General features: G+C 38.0%; 1 protein-coding gene across 1 annotated transcript; it reads left to right on the forward strand.

The window, feature by feature from the left end:
- The first annotated feature begins 344 nt into the window (after positions 1 to 344).
- Positions 345 to 6557, forward strand: LOC311084152 (uncharacterized protein). The gene is made up of 8 exons (XM_084116059.1): positions 345 to 766; positions 2795 to 2903; positions 3054 to 3172; positions 3604 to 3702; positions 3812 to 4008; positions 4326 to 4389; positions 4483 to 4545; positions 5806 to 6557. Exons 1-8 carry the CDS (start codon positions 350 to 352, stop codon positions 6367 to 6369), a joined length of 1632 nt encoding a protein of 543 aa, XP_083972185.1. The 5' UTR covers positions 345 to 349; the 3' UTR covers positions 6370 to 6557.
- Positions 6558 to 15131: the final 8574 nt, after the last annotated feature.

Here is a 15131-nt window from a genome sequence, read left to right on the forward strand (position 1 = left end):
AAAATATGGATAAATATTTGTTTAATATCTTTAATGTTTTTAATATTTCATAAATACCACTTGGGTTGATATTCTGAACGAAACGACATCTACACATAAATATACCACATATTGTGGAGGATACAACGCGGTTACGCGGCCAGTCACCACAGTTTTTGGCGCCCTCTGCCGATTAATTCATTGCAGCAGTCTGAGCTGAAGAGGCCTTGCGTAAAGATAAAAATAATTTTTTGAACAGTGACGCTAGTATATATGGTATAGAAAAGAAAGGTAATATTTTCTAGCGAAAATCAGCTAAAAAGCTAAGATGTTCTGCATCTGTAATGATGAGTTAAACTGCTTGATAACAATGAGCGCTACAAGCAGCTTGTGCTGCTTTCTAGTGGCCGTCAAATGCCATTCCATCCATGGATCAGCACATGGAGTAACTTTGCTTCTTTCTCCCCGAACTGCAGTTTGGGAGCTTGTTGCATTGTCCTTAAACCAAACCCACATACTTTTTAGCACCAAAAAAAACAACAAAAAAAAACACAGGGCAGCTAATATGAGCTCGAAGAGAGGCAAACGTACCAAAAATGCGTACCAAAATCATTCGGATGATTCGCCTTCTCTAGCGCGATCAATAATCGATGAACATCCAAACATTGTACCTGCCGGGCGACAGTTAGAGAGGACACCTCCATTCAAAATTGAAAGAGTCACAACACACCGGCATCCCAGCAAACCAGATGATTCTCCAACATCAGAAAAAGAGCCATGTGGCCAGGTAAACAATCAAACAAACATGCATACACAACGGAGGTATTTAATCAGTAGGCTATTTTTACAAATACAGGTGTGTAAAAATGACTTTAACAATGTGTTAAAAATGCGTTTGCTACGTGAAAATGTAGACATTTACTTTTCGTTTAGCCATATTAGCCTTTTGGCCTGTCCTCACCACTGTTTCCAACTTCTTGATGCATTAGCAAATAGTGGAAATAGACTGATAGGCTTGATTTCTTTTACTTCTTTTCTTTTTATGACCCCTATGAATATAAATATTTTTTTAAATTATTGTTTTGTATGGTTTTTGACGTAGCCTAATGATTAAATGACCATGACACTGCAACAATAAAAACATGATGTGTTTTATATGTATTTTTTATTATTAATATTTCTGAATATGTATAATTAAAAATAAAATAATAAAAACAATCTAATATTTACGGTGGCCGAGAGCGCTCTGCAACTGAAAAAAAAAAGAAAAGAAATACTAGCAAATTAAGAAAACATCAGTTTGACAACACATGTGTGCTCCAAATACTCAAAACACAACCAAATACAGAAATACGCTGCAAAATACTCACAACGTAACTAAATACAGAAAGGTGCTGTAAATACTCACAACGCAACCAAATACAGAAACACACTGCAAATGCTCACAATAACGCAACCAAATACAGAAACACACTGCAAATACTCAAAACTCAACCAAATATGGAAACGTGCTGCAAATACTCACAACTCAACCAAATACAGAAACGCGCTACAAATAGTCACAATGCAACCTAATACAGAAACGCGCTGCAAATACTCACAACGCAATCAAGTACAGAAATGCTCACAACGCAATCAAATACAGAAATACTCACAACGCAACCAAATACAGAAATACACACAACACAACCAAATACAGAGACAGGCTGCAAATACTCACAACGCAACCAAATACAGAAACGCACTGCATATATTCACAACGCAATCAAATACAGAAATACTCACAACGCAACCAAATACATAAATACACACAACACAACCAAATACAGAAACGCACTGCATATACTCACAACGCAAATACAGAAATACTTACAATGCAACCAAATACACACAACACAACCAAATACAGAAACGCACTGCATATACTCACAACGCAATAAAATACAGAAATACTCACAACGCAACCAAATACAGAAGTACACACAACACAACCAAATACAGAAACCAACTGCAAATTCTCACAATGCAACCAAATACAGAAATACTCACAACACATCCAAATACATAAATGCGCTTCAAATACTCACAACGCAACCAAATATAGAAACACGCTGCAAATACTCACAAGGCAACCAAATACAGAAACGCACTGTAACTCACAATGCAACCAAATACAGAAATACACACGGTTTTGAGTATTTGCTGCTCGTTTCTGTATTTGGTTGTGTTGTGAGTATTTGCAGCTTGTTTCTGTATTTGGTTGCATTGTGAGGATTTGCAGCACATAAAGATGTTTTTCTTAATTTGCTGGTGTTTTTCTATTTGTATGTGTTTTCTTCAGTTGCAGTGCGTTGAGCTTTCTTGGCCATCGGAAATATTGTTATAAATTTCAAAGATTAAAAGTACATTCTTTTTATTTTTTTTACATAGGTTTTTTTTTTTTTTTGAGTGCATTTTGAATTTTTTTGTCTAGTTTAATAAAGCTACACATTTATCACATGAGAATGAGAAAAGTTTAATGATTATTAAAACAATATATTTAATCATTTGTGAATAATATTGTTGAGGTCTGTTTTTTTCGAAGTAAAAAATAAATAAAAAAAGAAAAAATAAATAAATAAATTGAATGATAACATTCATATTAATAATTATGAAGTAAAAGCTATCATTTTGGCTTTATCTTTAGATTTTACTTGACATTAAAAATACTTATGTTATTATTTTAGCTTGCGATTTAAACTATGCATTTTATTATTGTTTTAGAATTTTCACATTTTTAAGGATAACGTTTCTTAATTAGTTCATTCTTTCCAAGGAAATAACTAAACGCATTTCTTGCAATGGATCAAATGAAGTTCTCCAGCAGCCCAAAGTTAAAGATGAGAGGATGTCCATCAGGAGGTCTAGTTCTACAGCTGCATCAGGTGATTTCATTTGATCACTGGCATAAGAAATCAAATTCACTTATCTCTTGGTTTCTAAATTTGTAAGTATTGATATCACACCACATATATGCACTGGTTCTTGTTGAGTATCATATTATTGCTTTAACATTCTCTTTTATGGATATACAGCAACTGGGAATGCAGACCCTGAAACCTTCATCCAGGGAATGCAGGGATACCAGTGGACAGACACAGACCTGGAGTTTATCTATCAAACCAAATTAAAAAAGCAAGTTCAACAGGCACAGGTTAATGAATGAATATTTTCAAAAAAGAAAATTAGCGCACACTAAAAACTGCCTACTATTTAACGCTAATGTTAAATAGTGCTTTAATGCTAAACCATTCCAACCGTAGCGAGTGGTGTCATGTTGTAATCAGAAGGAAAATACATTTAATCCAATGTTTATGTTAAGTAAAAAATTAAGTTTATATGTTACTTATTAATTTGCATGTGCACTTTTTTGCAAATATAATTTGTCACCTGGTATTCTTTGAACATAGAAATGTTGCATACTGTGAATGCATTCTGCATAAATTAGTAGTATGGTATTGTGATATTTTGAACATCCTCTCCTATTTTTCCCATTTATGCTTGTACTGATCATCTGAATATTATCATCGTAAGATTTTCTTTTTCAAGTATTGAATTGAACCAAGAGAACGATGTTGTTTACAGCAAGAGTTAAGCGACATGCAGAAGTCTCTGAAGAACACGAAACAAATGCGGGACATGGCCCTTGCTGCACGTGACAAAATACAAACAGAGCTCTCTAAGGTCTCTGACAAATTTGCCATGCATTTTTCTCTTCAAATGTGCCATTTTAATAATGTGATACCTGTGAAACACCTGTCTGATCTCAATACTTGTGGTTCTGGTGTTTCAGGTGCCGTCGTGCGAACGGATACAGCAAATTTCCATGAAAATACTTAAGGGGTACCACAGCCCTAGTCAGCTGGAAGGGCTTGATTTTAAAGCTCTTATTGCTAAACTGAAGGTTGCTGATGTGCATTGTACTACTGCTGAGGAGAAGACAGAGGTCAGCATACTCAAGGCGGTGGTGGAAAAAGCACAAGTAGCGAGGTATTAACCCAACAACTTGTACACAATGGTTTTGACATTTTCGAATGGTACTTACTTATGCAGAACTCATTAGCATGATGCTAGGATATTGCCATGCACTTGCTAACATGTTTTTGATGGTTTTAAGAACGTTGCCCACCCCAAACCCTTTTTGTCTTGTTCAGTCAGTGTATGTCTATGGGATGTTCTTTCCAGTTTAATGTTGTTGTCCACCAGGAAACTGTTAGCTCAATTGCTAATTTATCAGTTCTTCACTTTTCCTCAACAAGCTAAAGCAGATTAGCAGCATTTTAGATTTACATTTATTTTGTTTGTAGGGAAAAGGTGGAGCAACTCACGAAGGACATTGAGAAGAACAAGGAGAACATCAATCAGATCAAGGTGATTGCTAGCAAGTGCATGTCCTCATTGTTTGAAATTAGTATGTTTAAAGTGTTAAAAAAAGCACTAGAGATTATCCTTTTTTCCGCAAAGGTAAATGTACATGCCCTTACATCAGAAATATCTGCACTGGAATCCAAGATGTCTGGTAAAGAGGTTAGTGGATCACTTTTAACCAATATTTGCTATTGATACTATTAGCACTTTGCTGACATTCAAACAAAATAAGACTTAAAGGGATTGTTCACCCTAAAATTAAAATTAAGTCATCATTTACTGACACTGGTGTTGTTCTAATGTGTCACCCTGAAAAAGCACACAATTTGTGAGAAACGCAACATGAAATACAATGCCTAGAAATCCCCAAAAAGTTTCTGTGTACTCTCTTCACTGAATCCAATATCACCGGACTGGAACTCTGTTACGTGATGTAAACAGATGTAAACGCAGATAACGTCTTGTTACGACAAACAGAACTGATATGTTCACCTCAGAGAAGAAGGGTTCCTGGATTGTATTTCATGTCTCGTTTTTGTTAATCTTGATTTCTCACAACTTGTGTGTTTTTCTGAGCAAGTTTGAGTGAACTGTGACACTAACGGAGTCTCATGAATGCACAGTCGAGTACAGAAGACCCAACAGTCAAGGTCAGGAATTTTGTTAAATAATACATACATTTTTGGTTTGTTTTTTTCCAAACTCTATCGTATACTTATGGTGGTTGGGGAGATTCCCCCTTCCATGTAAAAGTGCTTTGAGTGCAGAGAAAAGTGCTATATAAATGTAATGAATTATTATTATTATTATTATTATTATTATTATTATTATTATTATTATTATTATACCCACAGAACACTTGGAATATACAACATGTGTCGCATGGGATCATTTTGTGATACTTTTGCCTCTTTTAAAAAAAAGCTTGACGCTGGTCGCTATTCACTGCCATTATATGAACGAGCGTGAGCGGGACATTTATTATTTTCTTCTTCTTTTGTTGTTCATAAAAGAAAGAAGGGCATATGACATTAGAACAAGTAAATTATGACTTAATTTTCATTTGAGGGTAAACTATCCCTCTAAGGACCGTTTACACCAAGGGCAATAACTATGATAACTGTAAAGCTTTAATAATCATACTAATTCTATTAGAATAGTCAAGACAACACACAAGATTTAACGATAACGACACAGAGGAACAATATCATTGAATCACTTTCAGAACTATTTTTTTAACAATAAAAACATTGGCAGCCAATCAGAATCCACCCGACTTTAAAGAGCTCGAGCATTGAAAGCTGCAGACAACAAATCTGGAGCGCGCTTATAGTAAACTTTATCGTTCTTGGTGTGACCGGGCCTTTAATCTGTAGCTACAAATTTATAGTCAATGACAAATACTTTTGGCTCGCATAGGAGGCACTTCAGTCAACTAAACCACGGCAAAAAGTCCACAGAGGCCCTAAAGCCTCTGCTGCTCCTTCTTCCCCTAAACCCCTGAAAACCTCTGCAGTCCAAAAACCCTCCAAATCTCCTTCTGCAGCTTCTACTCCAAAACCTTCCAAAAATCCTGCTGCTCCTTCTACTCCAGAACCCTCCAAACATCCTGCTTCTCCTGCTCAAAAACCCTCCAAACATCCTGCATCTCCATCTACTCCAAAATTCTCCAAACATCCTGCTGCTTCTTCTACTCCAAAACCTTCCAAAAATCCCAATGCTCCTTCTGCTCCAAAACCCACCAAACCTCCTGCTGCAGCTTCTGCTCCAAAACCCACCAAACCTCCTGCTGCAGCTTCTGCTCCAAAACCCACCAAACATCCCGCTCCTCCTCCTGCTCCAAAACCCTCCAAACCTCGTGCCACCCTAAAGGCACAGACTGCCTCAAAACCCTCCAAAACCACCACTGGCTCAAAGACCCCAGAGGCTGATGATGTTGGCCTCCGCCGCTCTAGAAGAATCGCTGCTAAGAAAGAGAAGTGAAGAATTTGCTCAGAAATGCTCTATATGAGTAAAGTTCACCTCAGGAAGTCTTCTTCAAGTGTTCTTACTCTCATTTATTACAAGCCTTGTTTTACTCTGCAATGACTTAGTTTAGACTTTTAGACCTAGAGGAAATATTGTGGTGCCCTCTAGTGGATATTTGGAGTTTAGCATTTATGGACACTCGATGGTGGTTATACACAAATCAGATGTACTTCTGTCAGAATTTACTTCACAGTTTAATGAAACTACATTAAAATGTCTTGAACATTAATGTGTTTTCTGTTCTTTTCTCCACGTTAAGAGTGTTTTCTTTGACGATGAATACATGTTTTTCAGACGTCTGGGTTATGTGTTGTAGAAAGCCCTGGCTTCTTCAGAATGTCTGAAAAGTTCAGAGTGGTCAAGTTTTGGAACATGGGTGCTTGAACTGGATTTTCCAGCAGGTGGCCTGCTTCTATCTACAAACTGTTTGTTTTAGCTATGTAGACCTTTGACCAGATCCTGCTCCTGGAGAGCCACTGTCCTGCAATGTTTAGCTCCAACCCCAATTAAACACACACAAACCAGCTAATCAAGGTCTTGTCAGGAATACTAGAAATTTCCAGATGTGTGTTGAGGCAAGTTGGAGCTAAACACTGCAGGACATTGGCCCTTCAGGACCGTCTTTAGACACTCCTGCCTTAAACAAATACTTTTTCATAAGATCTGGACTAACTCATTTCTTTGTGGTGCTTTCCTTTGCAAAAACTCACTACTGAGTGGCTGTGAGGACATTGCTGTGCAATTGCTGAAATGTTTTTGTTGGTTGTTAGCATGTTGCTATTTTCCTGTGGCGTTTTGGGCTCTTTCTAAGCTGTTTTAGAGTGTTGCTGTGTAGTTGCCATTGCATTGCTGTGTGATTTAATATCATGTTCTATGTTGGTAGTTGTTAGTGCATTGCTATTTGGTTGCTTCTGCATTCCGTGTGGATTCTTGGACCTTGTTAGATGGTTGTTAGTGTATTTCTTAGTGGTTGCTAGTGTGTTCTGGCTGGATTTTAGGGTGTACTTCTGAGTAGTTGTCAGCATAATGCTAATTTACCTACCAAGTCCTTAGCGTGCTATATGAGACGATTTTCATCTATATTGATCATTAGCTTTGTATTACTACAAGTCACACTTAAGAGCCATTCACACCTACAGTAGAATGATAACTATATTAGCGTTCACACCAATGGACAATTTTATTATAAGTCCGTTTGCAATTTTGTCGTCTGATGCTTTAAATGTTAAAATGGCTGTCAATGTTTTTTATCATTCATCAGCAGGAAAAAAATCTTTCTGAAAGTGATTCCAGCGTTATTGATCCTCTGTGTTGTTATCATTATAGTTGTGGTGTGGACTTCCCTATTCAACTCATTGAATTAGAATGACGATTAAAACTTTTAAGTTATGTCCCAGCAAACACAGAACGTTCCCCTAATTATATGTATTTGGATCCTGTTTGATTATTTTTTGGGGGGAACTAAATTGTAATGTTCTGGAACATTCTTTTTAGGTTTTATTCTTTGCAACCATAAATAATGTTCCCAGAACATTGCAAGGAGGTTATTTTTAAATAACCAAAAAATATCTTATACAGAATGTTCCCTAATGGTAATTTTTAGGTTATTATTTTGTAATCATGTAATAACGTTCCCATTATCGTCTGAATGGCTCCTTCACAACTCATAAAGTTAGTTTTGATTGAATGTTGTTGGAGATGATATAATGTTGATTATTTTGTGGTGATTTTTTACCTCATTATAATGTTCAGACTGGAATTGTACACACACATAAATGGTTGGAACATTGAAGGACTGTAGAGGAAACACATTAACACTTTGCTGACTCAATCAGAGTCACCCGTTATTGTTGGCTTAGAAAAAGTGGATGAGAGACTGAGAAAGAGTCCAAATGTGGTTAACATATCATACAGCAGGGAACAACTTCCACAGGGCTTACATCAACAGATTTCTGGATCAGTTAAAATCGGCGTTGAAGCCGGGTACACTTTCAAAACAGTTGATTTTGGAAATTTTGTTTAAGTTTTCTCAACGCTAATGTTTTCCAGACACTAAATGGTTTCAGACTGTACTTCATCTTCAGCATTTCAGAGAAAATACAAGTTTGTATCTCACCAGCTTTGCTAACCACTTTCATAACATAAATATAAGGGCTTTCGATCAATTAAACATTTGAATGCAGACATTGAGGGAAGGAAGTTCCCCCCAATAATTAGAAATGACCACACTAAACAATATTTTATATTCTTGATACTGCTACAAGAAGTTTTAAAAGTTGCATTTTTAGGCTGCTCTGCCTCAGTGGTCTAACAGCGCTTGTCAATGTCAAAATGATTGTGATGGCTATTCAGATCAAAGGAGGCAGGCCTTACTGTTCACAGAAGAGTGTGAATTCCAACGCGGCACTTTAAGTGGTGAAAGAGTGTGTGTTAACATGCAAGTAGCTAATTTAAGTAATATTTGACAATTAATTATATAATATTTGACAGCAAAATACAGTAATATCCAGTGATGCAAACTACTCAACTTCTTTATGCAATTTCACTGTTTCCAATTGAAAACATGCTATTATTCCAAACCTCCTGCTGCTCATTCTACTCCAAAACCCTCCAAACCTCCTGCTGCTCCTTCTACTCCAAAACCCTCCAAACCTCCCGCTGCTCCTTCTGCTCCAAAACCCTCCAAACATCCTGCTGCTCCTTCTACTCAAAAACCCTCCAAACCTCCTCCTGCTCCTTCTCAAAAACCCTCCAAACATCCCGCTGCTCCTTCTACTCCAAATTCCTCTAAACCTCCTGCTGCTGCTCCTCCAAAACCCTCCAAACCTCCCGCTGCTTCTTTGCTCCAAAACCCTCCAAACATCCTGCTGCTGCTTGTACTCCAGAACCATCCAGTCCTCCTAATGCTCCATCCACTCAAAAACCCTCCAAACCTCCTGCTGCTCCTTCTGCTCCAAAACCCTCCAAACCTCCTGCTGCTGCTCCTACTCCAAAATCCTCCAAACATCCCACTGATCCTTCTACTCCAGAACCATCCAAACATCCCGCTGCTCCTTCTACTCCAGAACCATCCAAACATCCTATTGCTCCTTCTACTCAAAAACACTCCAAACATCCCGCTGCTCCTTCTGCTCCAAAACCCTCCAAACCTCCTGCTGCTGCTCCTACTCCAAAATCCTCCAAACATCCCACTGATCCTTCTACTCCAGAACCATCCAAACATCCCGCTGCTCCTTCTACTCCAGAACCATCCAAACATCCTATTGCTCCTTCTACTCAAAAACACTCCAAACATCCCGCTGCTTCTTCCACTCCAAAACCCTCCAAACATCCTGCTGCTTCTTCCACTCCCAAACCCGCCAAACATCCTGCTGCTTCTTCTGCTCCAAAACCCTCCTAACATCCTGCTGCTCCTTCTACTCCAAAACCCTCCAAACCTCCTGCTGCTCCTTCTGCTCCAAAACCCCCCAAACATCCTGCTGCTCCTTCTACTCCAAAACCCTCCAAACATCCTTCTACTACTTCTACTCCAAAACCCTCCTAACATCCTGCTGCTCCTTCTACTCCAAAACCCTCCAAACCTCCTGCTGCTCCTTCTGCTCCAAAACCCTCCAAACATCCTGCTGCTGCTCCTGCTCCAAAACCCCCCAAACATCCTGCTGCTCCTTCTACTCCAAAACCCTCCAAACATCCTTCTACTACTTCTACTCCAAAACCTTCCAAACCTCCTGCTGCTCCTTCTACTCCAAAACCCTCCAAACATCCTGCTGCTCCTTCTACTCCAAAACCTTCCAAACATACTGCTGCTTCTTCTACTCCAAAACCCTCCAAACCTCCTGCTGCTGCTTCTGCTCCAAAACCCTCCTAAAATCCTGCTGCTGCTTCTACTCCAAAACCCTCCAAACCTCCTGCTGCTGCTTCTACTCCAAAACCCCCCAAACATCCTGCTGCTCCTTCTACTCCAAAACCTTCCAAACATACTGCTGCTTCTTCTACTCCAAAACCCTCCAAACCTCCTGCTGCTGCTTCTGCTCCAAAACCCTCCTAAAATCCTGCTGCTCCTTCTACTCCAAAACCTTCCAAACATACTGCTGCTTCTTCTACTCCAAAACCCTCCAAACCTCCTGCTGCTGCTCCTGCTCCAAAACCCCCCAAACATCCTGCTGCTCCTTCTACTCCAAAACCTTCCAAACATACTGCTGCTTCTTCTACTCCAAAACCCTCCAAACCTCCTGCTGCTGCTTCTGCTCCAAAACCCTCCTAAAATCCTGCTGCTGCTTCTACTCCAAAACCCTCCAAACCTCCTGCTGCTGCTTCTACTCCAAAACCCTCCAAACCTCCTGCTGCTCCTTCTACTCCAAAACCTTCCAAACTTCCTGCTGCTCCTTCTACCCCCAAAACAAAACCTTTGGTCCCCCCAATGTTCAAGACATGGTAACATCCTTTTTTTAAATGAAATTGGTTACTTATTTTACAATCTAAAGACTGATATTTTCTTTATGTAAACCTATCATATGGCTTCAGAAGTTTTGGAATATTATTCATAAGTTGTGTGATCAACTACCTTGTGCTTTTTTTCATTTTTGGAGCTTGACACCAAAAGGTCACCATTCACTTTCATTAAGGAAAAGGGCAACGTGAACTTTCTGCAAAATATCTTCTTTGTTTTCCATTGAAAACAAAGTCATTCAGGTTCGGAATGTCATGAGGGTGAGTAATTGGTGATACTATTTTATATTTTTGGATGTACTGTGCCTTTAAGAGGTTAGAATGGGAAGTTAGATTTTTTCCAGCCTTTTACAGACAGACATTGGACAGTCTTCGCATGATAAACCAAGATAGGATGCTTAAATATTTGAGTGAAAGATGCCTGCAAAAAAATGCCCAGCTGTACCAACAAGCTGTGTCCAGACCCATCAAAGGCCTTTATAGAGAGACAGAACACAGGGAACACACACTGGCATTAAATCATAGTCACTGCATGGTGTCCTAGCCAGTGTCTCAATCTAAAGCAAACTCAAATGTCACTGGTGACCTCATGGTTAAGATGGAAAGATTTCTTTCTCTTTGCTTTCACGAGTGCAGCCATCTGCTGTTCGCTCTCTGATTTCATCAGTGGAACACTGAGACAGACCCGGTTAAAAGGTGAATACCTGGTCTTTGCATGTGTCGAGTGTAGCCAGGCTTTATGACAGGTCTTGAGGGTCAGTCTGGGCTTTACATTATAAAATAAAGCTCTCCATAATAATCAACCATAAAATAAATTCACTGCTTGTCCATCAGAATTTTATATTCCTACAAGAAATATGTTGTACAAGTTCAGTGGTTCTTTTGTCAGTATTGCATTATTTAATTCACTTTAACTATTGAACACTCCCTCCCTCCCTCCCTCCCTCCCTCCCTTTTTTGTTTTTTAATTTTTGTGCGTATCTGAATCAAATTTGTATGTAGAACAAGTATGCGAACAAGGCCTTAATGTGTCAATGACTCTGTCAAATACATCAACCGTAAGTTTCAGGATGAATCCTGTTTACCTTGCACATTCTGGTGCAAGGAATCGTGGGAAACATAGGACTCACCCATTGCTCCAGAATTATGCCGCCTTCATTACTTTGGTCAGATGGGTTTCACATTATCCCTTTACTGAACCTGAGGAATATTTGACCAAACAAATATGTTCTTGAAACATGGCCAGTATTGGACTCCGTGAGCTGAAGGACCTTGTGTTTGCTTTTTATTCTTGTAATTTTAGTTCTCTTGTCAGTTGAATCTGGAACATATATAGTTCATTGACAAAGATAAATAAATGGAGGAATCATGTGATTGCGAACAACCACCTCCTTTCATATCTTTAACGGTCTTTTTTGGTCTGCAATAGTACTTCATTTATGAGGCCGAGCTAGTTCAGGGTGCTGTTAGCATGCTAGGTCCTCATGAAAGCCTATTATTACGATGATAAATGCGTTGAGCTGGAAGCCACATGTGTTGGTGTAAGAGATTAGCTTCTGTTTTCCTAGTATTAGCGGTGAGTCCTCAGACAAGGTCAGCACAGGAGATTGCAGGCCCACAGAAAGCCAGCTGTCCTCCTAGTCCGATGGATACCACCGATCTCATTTAAAATCCATTGCGCCATTAAAACTAACTCCTGTATTATGAGACGACTAGCTCAGGGTCAGTCCTTGATTAATCAGCCACGAACTGTGATTTACTTCCAGCCCAAATAAAGCATGTTCCTTTGTTTTGGCTAGTAAGACTGATAGGTGCTTGTATTTGAACAACCCCAGCTTCTTTGATCTCATACACTGATCCTTTAATTGTAGTCATTGTGCTCAAGGTTTTTAAATTGACATGTTAAGGAATCCAAAACACACCTTTTCACTGAACCACACTGAGTGCACTTCCCATTGCAGCCACTAGAGGTCAGTGTGGTGCCAGAAGGGGCTTGTGTAAACTTTTGATAATTCAGCCAAGGTTTGGCTTGTTAGCATGGCCTTAGCATCAGCAATGAAAGCATTTTAGAGAATCCATGTATTTTGATTAAGCAATTTTAGAAGTTAAAATTGCTAAAATTGTTACAATTGAAGTAGAAGTTTAATTGCATTATTTTTATTGCATTTTTTATGAATTATATTGCAGTAGATATTTTACCAGTGTGCAATTTGTTTTTAGAGGCCTCTAAAAATGTGAAATAGACATTTTTCCTTGTTTAGTGCATACATACATTTGTGATTGTTTCTGAACTAGGGCTGAATTCAGAATTAACAGTGTTGGGGAAAATTACTTTGAAAAGTAATGTTACAATATTGCATTACTCCCTGAAAAAGTAACTAATTGTGTTAAACTTTTTATTTAAAGCAATGTACGGTTACTTTTGCTTTACTTTTTCTCACCTGGGCTGGGCTTGTTTGTTTGTTTGTTTTTTAATAAGACAGAAAAGTTCAAAAGGCCCCCTGTGGTGAAAATCATGCTTTTAATATTGTTTGTATGTCTATGTGGTGTTTTTAATATGCTTTAAGACAAACCATGTGCAAATTCATAAGTCAACACCATTGCTGAGTGTTTTCCCTTTAAAACTGCAGTGAACCAAAGGCTGTCTCAAAAACACGTTTTGAAATCGCTGGTGTTTCTGACGTCACAAACTACCTTGTAACCAATCATGCCAACGAGCTATTTTAAGGCATGAAGACTTTTTTTTTTCAAGGATTTTTTTTTTTTTAAATATGTCATTTTGGTGATCAAAGAAGAGTTTTAAGTGATGCAATTATTGACTACAGGAATACTTTAAATGCAAATTCACGCCTGAACAGTAGAGGGCGCATCTCAAACAAACCTTTTAGCTGTGCTGCCATTCTGGACTACAGAAGAATAAGATGCAGGAAAAGAAAGTTTAACACACTTCAGCAATAAAAACAACAATAAAAACAAACACAAATGTGATGTTTAGCCAAAGTAATTTTTGCTTATTTTGTGTATGGTTGAATTGGATCATGTAAGGTCAGCATCAAATACATTGGTTAATAAAGTGAGATTAAATGCATAAAGTATATTTGAGTTAAGAAATTTAATTATTGCAGGTTTGTGTAATATTCTGAGTTAGTATTTTACTGTTTTAATTAATTTTGAGCAATACTGAATCTGTTTTTGTGCATGTGAGATGTGTAAATGCCTGCTCACATTTAGTCTAGAACTACAATAACATCATGTTCATACACTAGCTATATATCTAGCTATACATATCTCTGGACTTACTCACGATTTCTCTCAACATGGGGACAGGGGAGCTGTCAGTCAATAAATAGGAAGACACTTATTTGAAACTATCTCTGATATTTTGTTGTAAATATAAAATAAATGCATTACTTAGGCTACTTGAAAAAAGTAATCTTATGTAACTCGCAATTCTTGTACTGCATTACCACAACACTGCATATTATTCTGACTTTTTCTGCCATATCAATGCATTTTTAATGGGTTTTTGGTTAAATGCTTTTATTTGTCTTGAAACAGGCAGTTGCTAACAATTTCTAACTTGTAGATTTTAAATAAAGATCAAAAGAGTTGTTGGAAGATGTGATCATGGTGTAGTTTATTTATAACCTTTAGCTTTTTATTTCTGGCGATTGTACTGTATTTAGGCTTCAAAATTCTTAAAAGAAAAAATCTTTTTGGCTTTCTGTTGAGGGAACAAGGAACTAAACAAAAACTGAGCGCTTAATAGTAGTGTGTGTGTTTTGATTCATCCCACTTAAATCTTTTAAATCCTCTAAAAAATTATTTTTGCAGAATATGTTATGCCAAGCAGGGGTGACAAAAGTGAGTGTTTTTGAGTCTTATGAGTGAGTCATTGAATCATTCTCAACTGATTTGAACAAAGTTGACTAAAACAAGTTGTACAAGTCTACTAAAAACTCAAGAAAGAGTGTTATGCATCATAAATGCTTTCCATGCATAGGACACCAAAGCAGATTTATACATTTTTCCCTCCATTTTGTTTTGCTTGACAGTAGATCCTTGATTTGTTAATTTATAATACGTCATGTTAAAAGTTGCAATGCCCTAGTAGAGACAGTCATTTTAGACCAGTCATTCCACTGCATAAAGCCTGCCCGTCTCCCCATGTAATGTTTGTTGTTTGGGTTTGGAGATGATCTATAGTCATCTCCTGAAGCCAAGAAAAATCTCATAAAAGTGTATTAGAGGGATGAAGGGGCTTAACT

The sequence above is a fragment of the Abramis brama genome (assembly GCF_963993115.1).
Source record: "Abramis brama genome assembly, chromosome: 6".
In the NCBI taxonomy this organism is placed as follows: domain Eukaryota; kingdom Metazoa; phylum Chordata; class Actinopteri; order Cypriniformes; family Leuciscidae; genus Abramis; species Abramis brama.

What these genes read in the sequence shown, in the direction of transcription:
- LOC311084152 (XM_084116059.1), top strand. Translation starts at nt 350, where the DNA reads ATGAGCGCTACAAGCAGCTTGTGCTGCTTTCTAGTGGCCGTCAAATGC. An exon ending in AAAAAGAGCCATGTGGCCAG is followed by an intron (nt 767 to 2,794) that starts GTAAACAATCAA and finishes ATTCTTTCCAAG; the next exon opens with GAAATAACTAAACGCATTTC. An exon ending in AGCAAGTTCAACAGGCACAG is followed by an intron (nt 3,173 to 3,603) that starts GTTAATGAATGA and finishes TGTTGTTTACAG; the next exon opens with CAAGAGTTAAGCGACATGCA.